The 19,141-nt window shown below is 36.6% G+C and overlaps 1 protein-coding gene across 2 annotated transcripts in view; it reads right to left on the bottom strand.

Moving 5' to 3' along the window:
* Positions 1 to 1,028: 1,028 nt before the first annotated feature.
* Positions 1,029 to 19,141, bottom strand: part of SP3 (Sp3 transcription factor) — a 34,940-nt gene continuing 16,827 nt past the window's right edge. For both annotated transcript variants that reach the window (XM_039722890.1, XM_039722984.1), the window contains 3 exons: positions 10,756 to 10,948; positions 4,918 to 5,114; positions 1,029 to 2,796 (listed from right to left, as the gene is read on the bottom strand). In XM_039722890.1, the coding sequence (XP_039578824.1) occupies positions 2,480 to 2,796; positions 4,918 to 5,114; positions 10,756 to 10,948 (707 nt within the window). In that variant the 3' untranslated portion in view covers positions 1,029 to 2,479. The remainder of the gene's footprint in view (positions 2,797 to 4,917; positions 5,115 to 10,755; positions 10,949 to 19,141) is intronic.

Here is a 19,141-nt window from a genome sequence, read left to right as displayed (position 1 = left end):
CATCTTCAGCAATGAGACATCAAAACCCTTGACACCAAAACAGCTTCATCCACAGATGATCATCAGTGAAAGTGTCATTCCATAAAACTTGTGAAAAGCAGATTGAATAAGGAAATAGCCCTCTTCCCTCCCACTTAAAATAATGCATTAATACAGTTACTGATGGCAAAGAGATGAGAAACAGAACCTAAGTATTAGAAACATACTAATATGCTCTGTACACTACAACAGCTTTTGAAAACCAAGCCCATTCACCTGCCTAAAGGAAGCAGATTCAGAGCATGTTAATATATTGACAACATCCATGGAACACTGCAAGTCTAAGCAGAACTGTCTTCCCTCAAGCTGCTGCTCTCATCCCAAGCAATTTCATCTTTTCATTTTATTAAACAGACAATTAAACTGATGCTGAATTAACTCCCTTTTCTCTGTACCTGTCAATTCCTGTTGCTCTGAATCTCTAAAAGATGTGCATTAATTTTTTTTCCACCTAACTGCAAATTCAGAAAATCCTTCCTACGTGACTTCCAGTTCTCATTTTTCTAGGCTGAACTGTGCCTGGTTTATCCTAAATTATCCTGGTCTGTCCTCTGTCATTTGATATTCCAGCACTTTAGACTTCACAAACAAAAGCTTTTCACTTTCATTAGAGCATTATATACAACCATTACTCTCTTTAATCTCATAGTTCTCACTTAGTCACAGCTTCCTATTAATACTCCATGTATTGTGCATGTGTCAGAGGACTTAAACACAGCCCATAGGATGGGGCCTACATATTCTTCATGCCCTGCTCAACAGGAGAGCAAAACATCCCCACAACACCAACACAGCACATTCGTGTCCACGCACATACAGATGGGGGTTTGTGAGCGAGGAGGTGGAAAATTACCATCTCTGTGTCCACAGGGAAAGCAAAGGTTTCTGCTTCCTACCATCTACTGCAAAATTAATAAAACATCTCAGGCTATCAAGACATATTATGAAATTACACCTTGTTAGTTAACAAGAAGCACAGTAAACTCAAGTCAAAAGAAAAAAAAATAGTGTTTTATTAACTACCACACTGTTATAATACACTTTAAACGTACAATAAGGTAGCCTTTAAATTTGAGGTGGTTTTAAGAATAACAAATGAACAGATTTCCAAATGTTTGTAAATAGGTGAACTGCAGTAATTATTGTTGTACATTTTTTGAAAATGGTATAGCACTTACAGACTGGCTATATAACTTCATTTTGTACATTTTCTATAATTGAAAATATAAACAGTAATTAAAAAATAAAAAGAAAATTCAGCATAATAAAAAACATATATGTTTATCAGTTAAATGTACTGGATACATACAATTTTTAAGGGAAGAAGCAAAAAAGGAAAGATGGCTGATATTTAAATGCAGATTGACTAACCAAAAACTAAACAACAAACAAACAAAAACCTCATAACCCCCCTACTTCACTATGACTATATCCATATGTTTGGGAGTACTGTCAATATGGAAGTGATTTTTCTTTTGTATTTGCATATGTTATATTTTACTGGTAATTTACATGATGGCTTTTAAGGCCCTGGCATACAGATGTTTTTTTGGAAAAAGATTTGATAAAAATCACTGCTGAGACGCAATACACCTTATTTTTGGTCCTCCAATGTTCAAAAGAAGGGATATACTTCACTATAACATCTGCCTTACCACCCAAATGCTTCAACCTATACATATTTATTTTTCTTAACATTTTAAGCTTTTTAAACATTGGTTATATTGCCCACCTTGGTTATTGAAAGAATATTAACAAGACATCATTTTGGCAAATTAAATCTTAAACATGGCTTTTCAATAGGATTTAAAAGGTGACTATCCCTAGAGTTCCATGTTAAAATGTAGTTTGCAAAATCTTACAAGAGTAATGCTTAAAATATTGTACATAGTTAACCTAATTAAAATAATTAGCTTCAAAATGACAAGTTGATGAGCTAAGTAAAGCCTACACTATGTAACATTTGCTTGGAAACTTGATTTGTCAGTTATGCATAATAAAAATTCCAGTCATCAAGAAAATTACAAAATTTCTTTTATCATAATGTGATTTCTTTTCACCCATCAACTTCTTTTATCTTACAATAGATAAATACCAACATGTTCTCATTTTTTTTACACTAAACCACACAGGATTGATGCATTTGGTTAGACTACCATTTCCATCGTTAAATTCTTTTTTTTTGTTTTTTTAATATAACTTGGTAAAATTTCTTCTCTTCTAGATTCCAAAAGTACCTACAAAACCCATGCAATTTTACCATTTTAATATACTATGGAATATCATACAAAGTAAGGCATTTCAGTGTCATGTATAACCAAGTTACTGTCAATCCAAAAATTTTTGCACATCAATAAAAAGATATCTAAGAACTTAGGAACAATATTCTTCTCACTACTGTATAAAAATAACCACAATTAATAGGTATCTTGTGTAATATTTACTCCATTGTCTCGTTTCCCGAAACTGTGACAAGCTGTAAAGGTATTTCAGTGTTGGTAAGAATATCCTGATTGCTGGTGCCAGATGTATTAACAGTTCCTATTCCTGAAACAGAACCTTGTTGAATATTTGCAAGGATAAGTGTTGTTCCTCCTGCAGTAATCAAAGTATCATCAGATGTTGCTTCTACTGATGCCAGCACTGTACTGCTAGAGTGAATACCTTTTTTATTCTGATGTGTTTTAATGTGTTTGGCAAGATGGTCACTTCTCATAAAGCGTTTTGAACATTCTGGACAGACAAATTTCTTCTCACCTGTCAAAGAAGGAAAAAAATATTCAAGAACACTAAAAATTAAACTTAATGCTTTTTAGAGTCTAACAAGAATCATACTGAGGAAGAAAGTGATCAAACATGATAAACTTTTGTGCTACGTTTCTTGACACCCATACAAATCCCATTCAATTAATATAAGAACTGATTTAATTTTCTGTGTGTCACCAAGTTTGGGAACATCTTTCAGGCATGCTAGAAAATACAGCCATCTCATATTCTCAGGCTGCTAAGTTTCACTGCAATTACTGCTAATAAATAACTTCTAGAAGGAGAACAAAACCTACCAAATGATGGACAGAGAAGACTGTATGACCTGTAGCAGAATCACACTTGACACTGACACACAAGATCATAGGGTAATTCTGAATGTCTGTGGTCTGATCTCTTTCTAAGCAGTCACCTATGAGATCGGATCTGCTTGCTGAGGAATTTATCCAGTTTTCTTGAAAACCTTTAAGGATGGAGACTGCAGGAACCTTACAGGCATCCTCTTCCAGTGCTTTGCTATCCCCACAATTAAAAAGCTTTTATTTATAGCTGTTCTGAACCCTTCTTATTTCAACATACATCTGCTGTCTATTATCCTTCAACCAATACACCATCATCAGGGAAAGTACCTGCCTTCTTAAGGATGACCTTTGCAGGTAACTAGAGAATTACTACTAAGCTCCCCCCTGCCATTACTGTTCTCTTTCTGCATCTGAATCCTACAGTCTTTCCTCGTAAGGCAAATGTTCCAGCGTCCTGATCTTCTTGGTCACTCATTAGTGAACTCAATCCTGTCATCAGTGGCTGAAAACTAGATGCCATATTCTAGATGCAGTCGACCCAGAAAAGGGAATCATCCCTGTGATCAGGGCTCTTGCTTCTGTTAATACAGCTCTGGGTGTTGCTGCTGCTGGTCTTTGACCATGTTCCACTTGTCTACCAAGACACCTGGGTACTTGTCAGAAGAGTTGTTTCCAACCTCTCCATGCTTAGCCTGTGTTATCCTAAGTGTTCATTCCATCCCAGGTGCAGTACTTTGTGACTATTCTTGCTGAATTTCCTAGGATTCCTGTTAACCCATTCCTTCAGCCTCCATGCCTCTGAATGCATCCCAAGTGCATTGACTGGTCACCCCAGTCTGGGGTCGTCCACAAACTTAAGAAGGTTAACAGAAGAAGTCTGTTGATTCCTCCAGGTCAATAATAAAAATCTTACAAGAGGCCAAAGGATAGATCCCTGCAGTTCTCTCCTTTTTAATGGTAGGCAGGTACACTAGGAGCTATTAACCACACCCTCTGAACTGGATCATTCAACTCGCCTTTTTTTAAAAACCATCAGCCTGTCCATCCAGACAAACTGTAACGTACCAGCTTGGATTCAGTATCCAAAATGTCTACACAAAAGCACAGCATTAACAACATGGAATGTTTTTCACAGACATCCAAAGACATTTTTCTAAGCAATGTAAATGCTGATAAACACAAAAATTATTTATATATGGGTTTTTCAAATATTCTGATTTTAAAAGGCAAACATCCTGTTGAATGCAAGTATGAATTTAGTTTGTAATAAAACAGATAAAACAGACAACAGATTTTAAACTAACTGCTCCTTAATAAAGTGGAATAACTACATTAATTTCTTTGTGTTAGATAAAAGGAGAAATGTGAACCTGAAGTTCCTAACTGGTGGTCTAACCATGAAACTAAAAGGTGTAGAATGATGCACCATCACATGTTCTTCATTGATTTTAGGAGTGATATCTGATCCCCAGGCCACCAAGCCCTCTTTTTTATTTATTGAAGTTTTAAGATAGAAAAAGAGTTATAATCTGGTTCAAACAAATGAAATGCATTGCTGAGCCTGAATCAAAGTATTCTGATTAAGCTATGTTAAACATTAGCTTAAATATCAGTTCTGAATGAAGATGTGTGTGTTTTATCTCCTCAGACCTACCAAAGTGTATAGATAAGATTTAGCTGATTTAGGAAAAATCACATTGCCTTAAAACCAAACCAATTCAAAGATCTGTTCTCCTCTTAAAAGTTATTTATCCTAGCTCAGTCCACAGCACTCCTTTAGTGAAATACAGCAGAATCAAAGACTGGAAACCTGTGTGCGTTCTTCGGTGTCGCTGGAGCTCATCGCTGCGAGTGAACCTCTTGCCACAGAACATCCAATTACAAACAAATGGACGCTCTCCAGAATGCCAGCGGAGATGAGCTCTCAAATGTGAGGTCTTCCCATATACTTTGCCACATCCTGGTATGTGACAAATGTGTTGCTTCTTTTTTCCCAAGTTGGAGCCTCTGTTTAAAAAAGAAAAAAGAAAAGAGAGAGAGAAGTTACTAATTCTAATACATTCCTCCTAAATACTGGTCATATACATACATGAGGCTACACATACCACAACAGATCTGCAAACCAACCCGAGAAACTTCATGTTCTTGTTTCAAAAACTGGATTCCAGAACACTCCATAAGGAGCTGGAAATAAATGCCATAATGCTATCCCAGATCCACAGAGGCTGGGATAGCATTATAGAACACAAATTCAGTTGTGTGTGAAATATATGTGACAGAAGCATAATCTCTAAGAAGCATACATGTATATGAAGTTGGAAATACAGTTATTACAGCAGTTTGTACCACTTTGATGTTGAAGTGTCCATATTTTACATTTCTCACAGTTTCAGGCTTTTACCATATCAAAGATAGTTTTGGCAAAGAAAAACACAAATTACTGCAACTGCCAAAACGGACACTGGAGATTTTGGCAACGGGGTAGAGAACAGATGGGACTTTTGGCATCTTGGGGAAACCTGAGAATCAGTCTGAGATTTGAAGACAAGCATACTAACCTGAATGCTTTCACTAAAAGAGGTGGAAGCTGATCTTGCTGACATTTAAACGAATTCCTTGGTTTTTCAGTTAAAAAAAAGAAATCCATCACAATGAAGACAGAATTCACAGATCATATAATCCAGACTAAACTTGAGGCTTATTTTAAGATGCTGTCTCACCAAAATGGCAGGTGATCAGGGGAAGCACCTGATACAACAGACTTTTTTTTAATCAAATCACAAGAGATAGACCCAGAGAAAGAGATCAGTCTGGCCAGTGCAGGGTATCATGATTGATTTTTGCCAATTTAAGTGCTTGCTACTGCTGAAAGGGGCACTTGAGGGAATAGGTCTGGCTGACAACACAGCTATATGAATGGAAAATGCTGGTACAAGGGAGGAGATTGGAAACTGCAGCCAGGCATCATGCCACCTTATTCATCAGCAACATTAACTTAGAACACCTTAAGTGGATTCTGAAATCACAGTCTTGGGTGCTCCATCATCCATGACTGATTATACAATTTTCAGCTGCCTCCCCATGAAAAGTTTTCTCTTTAAACTGTGTGCTTTAGCTTCTGGTTTACATCTAACAAAGGTTCAGGTTAAAGTGTGTACACGCTTCAAGGAGCTAGCAATTGCCACAAGCATTTCTGAACATGCAAAAAAAGGAACTCACTCTAAAACTTCACAGTGTCTAAAGGGGATTCCAACCTAATCACATATGTACCTAAAACATTACAGACAGTCTAGAAAAGTGAGGAGAAAAAAATCCCATTAAGTCCTTGGAAATGTTTCTATGAATTCTCAATATAGAGCAATCTTCATAGTGCTTCATTAGTCATTTCATCTCAGAAGATAAAAACATCACCTGCACCTACTAATTATTTGTCATGACAAATACAAGTTTTGATTTCAGAACTAATTGAATGGAAGCAGAAGCAGAGTCCAGAAGGCTTTTGATCCTGTTGCAGCAGGAGAATCATCTAAGGACTTTACCCTCACATCTTCTCCAAATAAACTCCAGTGTCTTCCCTTCCACAGTAATTACAAGTATTTTGTAACTTGGCATGATATAGTACACAAATTGGATGAAATCACATCAAAATTCCTTCAGAATAATGTTAATATTCCTATGTCAATCATTTGAAATGGCTTCATTGCACCTCTAGTCTAGACTGAAGGAAACCAAGGTTTAACTCATGGTCATTACTGTGCACAGGTGATAGAGAACACGCAATTCCAACCACCCCATCTAACTGCTGACAGAATTCCTTAGCACACTCCAAAGTTCCAAGTGAGGGGGAAGTTAAAGATCCACAGAATGAAACTCACGAGATTACTGTGAATTAGCATCTAAGTGTATTTACTCTATACAACTTCATATGGGCACCTGCATGTTTGCTTCATGTGTGCTCTAAACTAACAGGATACAAGGCAAATTCTATCTGGACACTTTGCAGCTGTGACAGTCTGGCACTATGCCCTAACACATGATGCTAAGAGCCCTTCTTGCTGCACTGGCCAATAGCCATCATCACTGAATAGATATATATGACTCCAGCCTACCCCTTGAGTGGAGTCTAAAAAATATTAATATTAAAGTATTTCCACAGTACATTTTAGCTTTACAAAGACTGGATATGACGTTTCTCAATAACCAGGCAGACTGCCACAGTTTCAGCAGGAAACACCTTCATCCACTGGAAACTGGACTTTATATTCAGCAGTATTTCCAGCAATAACATTAAGTATTTCAAGGGTAAACCACACACTTTTTAATTATTTGAAGAATGTGGTTTTTAGGGTTACATACCTGCAGTGGTACTCAGAAGCACAGCTTCTCTATATATCAGACAGTACTAGTTATATCTCAATGTAATTCCAGATGTAATTGTTAGGAGCGTGAAATCTCTAGGTGTAACTGAGAGGAGACTAAACTTTCTCCTTAACTTCAGACACCTTAACTATAAGCCTAATACATTCTGTTTGGAAACAGAGTCATCCTTTGAGATGTGTATCTCTCTGTCCACTTGCTTATTCCCTATTTATTATATAAGCTTGGGGTAAAAGGTGTTAATTAACAAATCTAATACATCATCTTCTTCCTTTCCTACCTTCCCTCCCACCAAGTAATGCAAATGATAATAGTGGCTTCCTACTTCACAAAACTGGTACAAATCTAAAGATTGCAATGCAGTTCAATTCCAAAAGCCAACAAGAAAAACCAGAAAGAACTTCTCAACTCGCCTCTGAATCCAGAAAATAGAAAATGCAGCAAGAAATACCAAAAGCAACACTATATGACAGATGAAATTATGAAGTCTGCATATGTGAAGCCATTTTCCCTTTCCTTCTCTATTCAGAGCATAGAAGCCCAGTTTTAACTGAGTGAAACATTATTCAGTTTTTCACACTGATTTAAAGTACTTTCCTTGTTTTAGTAGTTACATGTTATTTCTGTACTACGTTAAATACAAAATTATTCATTTCTCCAGAGCTTTTTTTCCTCATCATAGGTACTGACAACATTCACTCGCAGTCTCTAAGCAGCTCACAAACATTAATGGCTTTATCATCTTAATATTATAGTATGGTGAACCTGAACTGGTACAATCACTTTGTACCTCCAACTAGGAGGTAGAAAGAGATTAAGGCCAAAATTGTGAAACACCCACCAGCTTGAGGTATCAAGTTTAATGTACTAGAAGCATATTTTCTCAGAGTACCCTAGATGCGTACAGTCTGCTCAATCAAGTTCTTCACGGGAAGGAACTCAGTACTTCTGCAGAGGAGAAGGTGGGGTATTTAGACCTACACCTCCAAAATTTCAGAGCCCTGTTGCTGCAGTCCTGTGTCTCGTTCCCTAAACACCTCCCAATTGCTGCAATAAGTGAAGCAGGTGACAATCATTACACAGCCCTGATGGCTCAGTATCAGCCATCCCATCCATCAAATGGCACTGATGCCATATGAAAAAAATAGTATCCAGTTAAGTAATTAGAAACCAAGTGATAATGTATATGCACAAGGAATTAAGTTCAAGTTGCCCGGGATATCTTAACTAAGCACTTGCCCAGTTTTAAATTTTGCAACTTGAACATAATTTTAAGAATTATGAATGCTATCTGAAAGAATTTACAAAAGCAAATGTCTTATCATCTGAAACTCTGCAAATCATCAGCAGAGTTAAAAGACTAATCAAAACTCAGAATTCCAGCACTTAGGGACAAACAGGTAACTCTAGCAGCTATGGAACATTAACACTCAAATATTCTTTCAAGTGGGCTTATTTCCTTCTCCTAAACTCTAAAGGACTTCTGCATTCTGGTGGGAAAGTTAATCTAGCAACTGTAAGCACTTTCACTCTTTTCTGTTTCCCCACCATTGTCTCCTTCATTATCCTGTTCTATTCCAGTTCTAATTCTTCTCACATCCCGACTCCTTGTCCTACTTTTCCTAGTTACTTTGTATGTTTGATGTGTCCAGGCCTGTCTTTACAGGGAATTTCAGATTCTCATCCATCTTAACTCTGTTGTAGCTCTTAACTCTTTCCCAAAAACCACATATCTGAGTTTTCAGTCAGACTACACCCTTCTCCAGACTTCCCAAACCATCTCTCAAAAAAGATTCTCTCTTGGGCTGAAACTTGAAAATTTCATTTCATAGCAACTCCACTCAGAAGAACAAGGATTTTACAGTACAGATTTCTAAATTAAACAACTGTAGTTTGGAATACAGCACGAGGAAGATTTAACACCTGTTAAATCTCTGTTTTCTAAGAGCACATGCAGTGCAAATCACATTTTCAAAGTTTTCTCCTGAAATGAAGCAAATCTCAATCCAGGGTGTACTTTGGGCAGATTTTCACAGCAGAGAAGTTCACCAAGAACTTAGAAATGTCTGTGCCATGTTGCAGTGAGCTACAAATAGAAATTTAACAAGAGGAATCTGATGGACAAAGATGCTGGATTACACACAGATATCATCACCACCTTTGCTGGTGATGTAAGTGTATCAGAGTCTTTTTCTCTTCAACACACTTAAAACTTACTTGGCATGGCTGCCTGAGATATTACCTCCCTGTGCCTGCAAGGCAGGTATCTAGAATATGCACCAAGAACTGACAAGAGATTTGGTAAGAGTCAGCCTGTGCTATTAGAACTCTTAGTGCCACTGGACACTGACAGGTTCTTTAAAGACATTTTAGTGATTTACACTATAGTTCCCAAATAAATAAAGATCTCCATTTTAATGAATAAACTGTTATCAAATTGGACAAATTTTAGCATATTGGAAAAAAGTCCCTGCACAATTCTGTCAAGCACAAACACAACTAAATATTTCAACTTTTGAAAGGCAGCTTATTACCCTTCCCCTTTCATATCCACAATCAAGGCATTCAAAATTAAGTGTTTGGAAGTAGAATAAAATCTTCAGAACAACAACAACAAAAAGTAATCTTTTAATGAGATGCACAATAATAAAGCATAGGTTCCAGTGCAACACTGAAGTTTAATGAATTGGAACTCAGTACCTCTTTGTTAGTCAAGTCTCAATAATTGTGACTGAAAACAGCTCAAAATTTGCTATTTAGAAATATTATACAAATCTTGTTATATTATAAAAACCTTGTTTTTCCTAAGAAACCAGTGAATAAGAAAACTAGGAAAAGTGTATTTTTGTAACACTCTAAAGCAATTAAACTGTGGAAAACTGCTCAATCACTGAGGAAATGCAGGAACACAGGATTTAATCAAGTTCTTGGCATATGATAGGAAGCCAATCACAGATGTGCATATTGCAAAATATTTAATTTTCATATTTTTAGGGCAACATTCTATCCCCCTCACTTGTACTAGGTGACATCTAACTCCACATTTTTTCAACTAATCTCAAAGGAGTAACTCCAAAAGGGTGGAATAATCTGCTTTTTCATCTGCAAACCCCAAAATGGAAGTGGTAGTCCTTTATTGCATAAACTCCTTTGAATAAGCCTGTAGTTTCCTCTCACTGCAGACAACTGCTGTTAACAAAAGCTCATTTTTCCCTGTCCATTATCCATTTTTCATCATTACATGTGTGATATGGCACTGAACTTTACATACCTTCCACCACCTTCTTTGCAGTTGGGACATGTACATGCTACTCGTCGCAGCCTTTTTCCCTCCTGATGTGGTTGGTCCCCTTCCTCATCTACCACCTGTACTCTCAAATGTGTTAGATCATTAGTATTCAGTGTAGAATCACCACTGAGCTGCCACTCTTCTGGATCAGGATCCTCTTCTTTAATCCTAATATCTGGGGAAAAGAACAAACACAGATCTGTAAGTAGCCCATTAAATAGACAGAAAGGAAACCATAATGATCAAATCTTTTTATTCTTGAGAGCACTATGGCAGTCAAAAGTCAACATCCTTAAGTGCATTCTGACATTGTTTCTGTGCCCTTGTAACCTGTATTTAAAAGTTTATCTTACTATACATTTCAAAGCTGAAGATAAGCTATAACACAGCATTATAGTTTAAGTTTGAACTGCTCTTGGTGAGGAATGCTGTCAATAGGAGAATATTGCTTGAAACATGGGAAAAACTGAGGAACAAGAGGTTGGACAGATGTAGAAGAAAATGTAAACACATGTTTCAAATTATCCTGAGTAGCCATTTCTATTTTCACAGCATTTCTGAATTAGTGTCGCATGTAGTAGCAACAGCCTTCTCCTCAGGGGTCTTCAGAAGGTTTTAGTATGCACAGAGATATATAAAGTAATGTGAGAGATCAATCTAATAAAAGGTTTTCACCCGAGAAAGACCAAGATAACCTAAGGAAAACAAACAAATTAATGGTTTTGTTCCATTCCCTCTTTTCACCTGAAATTTATGTCTTCTACATAATACATAGAAAACATTTAGGGAAGAATGTTATTCAGCATTAGACAGAGATAAACAACAGATTAGCCACATCAGTGTTTTGATATACCAGTAGTCAAAATAGGTCTTAGCAGTTTTCTGTATGCAAAAGGCCTCCTAGTTATTCCTTATAGGATGGACATTTGCAAGTATGTGTACCTTCTTCCTGCAGAGCATTCATTCAATCTAATCCAAGAATTAATTACAGTGTCATAAGAACAACTGTTTTATCAAATTTACATTTTAATAGGAACATCTTCCCCTCAAACACTATTGTGCATTCCCAGTGGACTCCCAAGTCTGGATTCCAAAAAAAGACAATTTGTATGTATCATCTTAGAATGCTGAACCCCAGCCCCTTCTTTGGTTCAGCAGAGTAGTTTACTTTGCATTTTTTCTGTGAAAATGATTAGCCACTAGCACAAACGAATAAGCAAACCTACATAATGTAGGATTTGGTTTGTTTGTTTGTTTTAAGCTTCGAACTAACATCTATCTTTCTGGACACGTTCAAGAGACTGCTTTTCCAGCAAAACTAACCCAATTATCATGTAGATTTTTATCCTTAAACACTGAAAGTTTAAATGAGCATTGTGGCCACTCTTAAGTTCTTTCTGGGTGCATCACCTATCATATCTTTCTAATGAAGAGAAAGCTGCAGATTACCTGATAAAACATAAGAAAAACTGTGCTGGGTCATATGATGAAGAGTATCCTGTCCTAGCAGAGATCAGGAAAGAAACCAATAACAAAATATGTAAAGAATAATAGTTACCTGGTCTACCTTCAAAATCATCTCTAGTATTCATCTGTTTAAAGGATATTGCTACACAAAAATTTGCTAGATGCTAACAGAGTCTCAGCCCAGTCATCCCCAACAGCAGTTTGCCATTCTTTTCACACATATAACCATATGCAGGACTGTCTGCACCCTACATCACTCATGTAACTACAGTTAAAGTAATTCTCTAGGAAATCACTGCATTGGGAAGAGAACTCCAGGTCAAAACCAGGGAACTCTAGAATATTTTCTGGTTTGGCTGCAAAAGCCAGTGTGAAAAATTAAGTTTGCATGAATGGGATAGGGTCTGAGCTGTGGAAATCCAGGAGCAAGCACAGTCACATCTGCTGATTTTTCACACACATGGTACTACTGTGATAAGCTTGCCCAAAGTCACCTGCACATCTCTGCTCTTACCATCACAAGTTCACAATTTCAGACAGCACCACAATAAATATCTTTCATGAGAAGACCTAGAAAACCTGTGGCAACTTCTGGTCTTCTATACGAGCTTTTGCTACCAAATTAAGCTATTTTCTGAGATAACTTCAGAAAATAACTTAAAAAATAACTTCATTATCTGTATGTTATATAAAACATTTATTTTATACTTCTGGTCTTCTATACGAGCTTTTGCTACCAAATTAAGCTATTTTCTGAGACTTGGCTAAAAAATAACTTTATTATCTGTATGTTATATAAAACATTTGTTTTACATAAGCAAACATTAAACCACTATAAAACAAAGTTTATAGAATTATCTTTCAAATAACTACTAAGTAAACTAATACATTTTAGAGCAACTTTAGAAAAAAGCAGAATCCTGATTCACTCTTGCACAAAAGGGCACATAAATACAGCAAGGCTGCCAGCACAGGCCAATGCAAGTCTCCAACCAGTTCTTTAGGACTGTGTGTTACACATTATACTCAAAATTCTTTTACCAATCAAATGTAGCACAACATGTACACTGTATAAATTCTTGCTTTATTTAAAATAACAATTAAAATACTATTAATAACACAGTTTTAAGAAGGTAATTTCATTATGATCTCCCTAACAATGGAAAGTAGCATACAGTGTCCATGCAAAGTGAGTAGCTGAATCCAGTTAAGACTGCATACATATACTTCAAAAGAGAAATGCAAAGACAATTGGAACAAATTAGGGTATGGATCTGTGCTCCCAAGACCCAAGTCCACTACTGAAGTCAAACATTCCATATGATACTGACCTCCCAAAGTCACACTCTAATAATAGAGATACACATAAGAGTAGAAGCATGCCCAAAAGTCTATTACTGCAAGCCAGTATCCATGACTTTCTACCTTCTGTGCAATGTCTGTTCCACTTTACAAAGTTCTGTCATGAGTTCCTTCCACTTTTTCATTAGTATCTCTCTATTCCCAGTTTCTCCCAATCACCACCATTACTGCAGCAGCAGAGACTTATAACAGTTCTATAATGATAGATACATAATTGGGAAACTTACTTGGACATAAAAAAAAGCAGGGCAGTCAAAACATGCCTAACAGTTGAGGATACTGCAGAAGACAACAATTTGCATAGATATAGAATAGTTTATAGTATTATTCTAAAAAATGCACAACTGAAATGAAGACAATAGTACTATGGTTTTTATTTTGTGTTGTGGTTTCTGAGAATAGTTTATAGTATTATTCTAAAAAATGCACAACTGAAATGAAGACAAAGTAGTACTATGGTTTTTATTTTGTGTTGTGCTTTCTCGTTATCTTGGTAAGGCAGAAAGTGTAGCTATTGCTTTAGTTATTCATCAGAAGGACTATCTTCCACTCCTGGCACACAGGAAAGTACAACACAAACTGGCAATTTACAGACAGGACTTTTTAATACTTATCTATACAGACTATATTTTAAACAAAACACAATTAGAAGAAATAACAATAGATCAAGTGTTTAAATAGCCTCACCAGGAGTAGTACAGCAGAGAGTGAACTGCATCAAAACCCACAATGAATGTGATTGCCTCAAATGAGGCCCTCAGAACCAATGAGTCTGTTGCTCTCCAAGTAGGTTTTTACATTATTTCAAGAGATAAGGTTAAAATTCCACCAGTATTTTTTGGAAGGAGGAGAGAGGGCCACTCGTGAAGCTGCTGAAAGGGCAAACTATGGAGAAGAGCTAGACATTAAGTGTTCTCCAATGCAATGGTATTTGAGATTATGAAAATCACACAGATACCAGAGACTACATTTTCTCCATAGTGTTCTTCTAGATGTGCTCTATTCTAATTCAGCCTCAACTGAGACAATTTACATAAACTCTGTGAAAAAAGAGGCCTAAAAGAATAATAAACCCTAAAGTCATGGCAAGCTGATGCAAACATTAGCAAATTTGAGGCAACTTTTGTCTTCTATCAATTAAATACAGGCTAAATAAAGGTTACATTTTCTTCATTAGTCTTTTATTTCCATGCTTTCAAATTTCTATATGCCCTTACTTTTAAATTCAAGACTTAGTTCTAGGTAAGTATCAAGGGGAATTTTAGACAAAGATATTGTTGCAAACTGCCAACAGATGCTGAAAAACTTATATTGTGTTCAAGCTCTGCTTCCTGTCTAGTGTGCTAGATTTGGTTTAGGTTTGGCTTTTCCAAGATGGAAACTGGGATCTTGGTGAATAATTCTGATCCAGTGGTAGTATTTCATAGTCATAGAAAGCCCAGAGCTGGCTACAACACGGAACAAGATTGAGTGTATTTGGCAAACAAAACCAATACGCAAGAGATTTGTTTGAAGTGCTTCAGAGAAGAATAACTAAACTGACAGGATGAAACAATGCAGATGGAAATGCAGTTTAAACTATTCTTGAGTACATGTGAACTATAATCTAGTGTGGAGAAAAATACTGTTGCCCACTGATATTGCCAAGTCATTTACCCACTTCTCCAGGTATCAGATGAATGCATCAATTAATCTTCACATTATGTCTTGTCTGTTTCAACCAGGACTTAAGAACATGCTATTTTCTTCATCTATGGAAAAAGTTTTTAGTTTGCCCAAGAGCCACAGAAACAGGGGTAAACTGAGAAGGGAAGAAGATGCAGACTTTTTAATGTATCTGCCTTTACAGAATGTCACAAAGCTACACTTAGTATTACATTGTAACAGTCTGAAAAATGCGAGCTTCTAGTTCAGCTGCTTTTCCTAGATGCTGAAAGCCACCCAGCCCTTCCACCCAGCCAAGCTTTACAAGCTCCTGATCTGAAACATGGTCTTTGAACTGAAAACAGATTCACAGCAGCACTGCACATACCTCCCCATCAATTTCCTCACAAAATCACAATTTGACTGCCATTTCAATTTTCTGATTTATTTTTCTAAACAGGGGCTTCCCTTCCTACCTTTCCCAAGAAAAGAGATGTTAAAGAGATGTTAATTCCCACTTCCTTTCCATCTTCTCCTGTTTTCTGTTTTCTCTGCAGTTCAACCCACATTCCCTTGGAATTCAAATTTCTTAAGACACTGTTCTTGTTCCTTCCCATCTAAACTGAACTGTCTAAATTAAACTCCCTCTATTAGCTGACCAGCTGTTCAAGTCTAGGAAACTAAACAGAAATAATGATTTTTACTCTGATTTGCCCCCAGATCTGCAGCATGAATTTAGACATTTTTATTACACAATAAATTACAAGGCAACATGAGGTACACTGCAAAGCATCATCTTGAAATACTGGTGAACCTCAACTCAGAAAAAAGACTGTCATCTAGATTCAATAGCTCTAAATCAGATTTTAAGATTCTCAGGAAAAACAACTGTTGTGTCCAGGCCTAAGAGCAGGACCTTACAGTACTCAAGCAGTACCAGCAAAATTATTAACACCAGCAATAGATTTGTTTCCTTGCAAGAAATGCCACACAGTGTATCTCCAACTGATTCTATATATTACTCTAAAGCAAATATTTAAGTATTTAAACGATTAAAGTTCTTCAGTCAGTGCTACCTCAAGGAACACACTATGCATCAAGGAACAGTTACTTGCCCTAACTGTACTCCCTTGAGATATCTACAGATGCAAGTTTCTGGATTCTTCTAGACAGTAATGCCTGCTGCAGAATGCACTTACTTTTTCTGTTCTTCTCACAGCTGAAAATCTAAGAAGGTCTAACTAAATAAGAAGAGTTGAAGAGTTGATCATGCTTAATACTGAAGAAGTCACTAACTCCAGAAATATCTAAGGAAAGCAAGAGGACACAGAATTCTCTGACCAGCAGGACTAAGTGTCTCTTCATAGAAGAATATTAGACTGCTACTAGGGTGAAACAACAGAATTGTCAGCAGTAATTCAGGAAGACAGAACTTTCAGTAAGTGTTTCTGTCCTGTGTTTAGGTAAAAGCCAAATAATTGTCCTACTAGTAGATGACAATGAAAAGCTTCCCACTGACAGTAAGTCAGGAACATGTAAAAACAGCTACGGAAGCAAACACTTAATAAATCAAAAGATTAGGATAATTTTCATTTGATACTTTTTAAGAGAAGGCTGAAGAGCTCTCTGCAGTTTTAATGCTGTGAGCCTTTGGCCATGTGAATGCTCCAGTGGATTAGAAAAAAGCTAATACTGTGATAATACTGAAAAAGAGTAAACAAAGACTCAAAGAAGTAGGGACAGAATTAGTGCACTCAAAATGCAATTATATGAACAATTAGATTAAAAACTAATTTTTTTATTTAAATCAATGATGACACCGTTGTTGATATAATATACTTGAGAGTTCTGCACAGCAAGTGTCTTACTAGGATACAGGAAAACACTTTGATTAAATGAAGTACAAGACATACTTGGAATACATGAATTAAATACTGGCATGAATTTTAGATGCAGTTGAGAACTATCATTTCTCCATGTTAAATTATGACGATGTCATTGACAATATGTATTTTTATCACCTTTGCTCTTGAAATTACTGCCTTTTGGAAAAATTTGAATCTTCTACAAGCAGTAAAAGACAACCCACCTACAGCCCAGCCTGACCTTCAAGAGGGCAACCACAACTAGGGTCCTGGGGAGTATTCCTAGCATTAAAGAAAGACTGTCGTTGTCCTTGGTAGAAACTTCAGATACTTTCCATGAGCCAGATGCACTGACAAGTTTGGTACTGACCTCAGAGATGAGAACAAAGTATGTCATCCTGCCAGGAGGTTCAAAAGGCAAGAAAACTGCACAGAACCTGAAACAATGGCCCTGAAGTGCTGAAAAAAGACAGAAGACAAGTTTCCAGCCTTCTTCTTAAATTGTAGCAGTACTGGAAAAAAATCCCTTCTTTCACTCCATGGATACTTGCCATAGATCCCCACAGGTGTATGTGAGTTTTCATTTTGTGTCAGGAGTATCTTGTAAAAAGAGTATTTGAAAAATGCAAAAGGAATGAGTACCTGAAACTGGGTAATATATTCTTTTGTGACCATCCTGAGGATACCTGAGACTAAGGTAACTCAAGCTAAGCTCCTTAGCTCTGAGAATCTATATTGCATCCCCAGACACTTGGCATACAAAACATACATTTACTTAGGAGTAATATACATGCAAAAACTTTCACCTCACCACCACCAAAAATCATTGATGAGCAGTTTTGGAACAAAGAGGAGAAAAGCCCATGAAGTACCAATGCAGAGGAAGGATGAAACAATTCAGTATTTCCAAGAATTTGAAGAAAAAATATCATTCCATTCCAGAATAGATATTGCACTAAAAAATTAACCAGACTAACTGAAGTTCTGCAAACTTTAAGTGAGATAATTTACTATGTGCTGTTATAAGCACAACTGTGAAACACATACAAGCATGATCATTTAATTCTTCCACAATTTATTAATTTCCTTTGGAAATGATGCTAAAATAAGGAACGTAATTTAAGCATGCTGACAGCAAACTATTTACACAAGATTGGAACATAAATAGCTCTAATTCCCACACTAACTTAAATTCACCCGTTTCCAATTTAATTTTCATATTAAGAAAATAGTGAGGAGAATTGTTTCAACTGTTTTGATTTTATGACATGAAAACTAAATGCCTCAAATGAAAATTGGATAGCCAAAGACAGACGTTGTCAGATGAAAATATTTACTTATCATTGCTTCAGTTTACTTCATGCATTTCATAAGACTTTTTTCTTTTTTAAATCAGATTCTATTTCAAAATGATACCATGCCCTTGTCTCACAGTCTTGTTATAAAGAATGACTTAGAAGGAAAAACTGCATAATTAAAATTAAAATTAATAAGGTTAAAAACTGAAACTTAAACAACTAAGCTGAGGAACATTGAGAACGAGCCAAAAACCGTTTTAAAAGTTCTAGAGGCTGGAAGAAAGCTATGCTTTAATTAGCACTCTGCACTACTTCATCTGAAGCACTATAAAACATGGAAACAACCATCCCAGCAAGTAAAACTGAATACTTCATTTTTCATATTGTTTCAGCATTTAGACTGTTTTAGGAAACAGATATTAGACCAAAGCCTCACAAGATATCAGCAGATGAAAGATAAATTGTCACTTGGGCAACTATTTACCTTGAGAATTGTCAGCCAATTTTTGGGTCAAATTCAGAGTAGCTGAATTACTGCGGCATGACAAAGCTGTCAGATTGTGGCAGGAATGGAATGGAGCTGCCACCACGAGAGGCAGCCAGTCCCACTCACCACCACCTGTGTAAGTCAGCTACAGGCCTGGCTCTAAGGACAATGGCAGCAGAAGGTGAGCCCTTCAGCAGCTGGGTACACTCCTGCAGAAGAGGAGCTGGGAACAAAGATGCAGAAAT

This window comes from Passer montanus, unplaced genomic scaffold, assembly GCF_014805655.1.
Source record: "Passer montanus isolate IOZ18808 unplaced genomic scaffold, ASM1480565v1 scaffold1, whole genome shotgun sequence".
Classification (NCBI taxonomy): Eukaryota; Metazoa; Chordata; class Aves; order Passeriformes; family Passeridae; genus Passer; species Passer montanus.
This window is presented reverse-complemented; position numbering and strand designations above follow the sequence as displayed.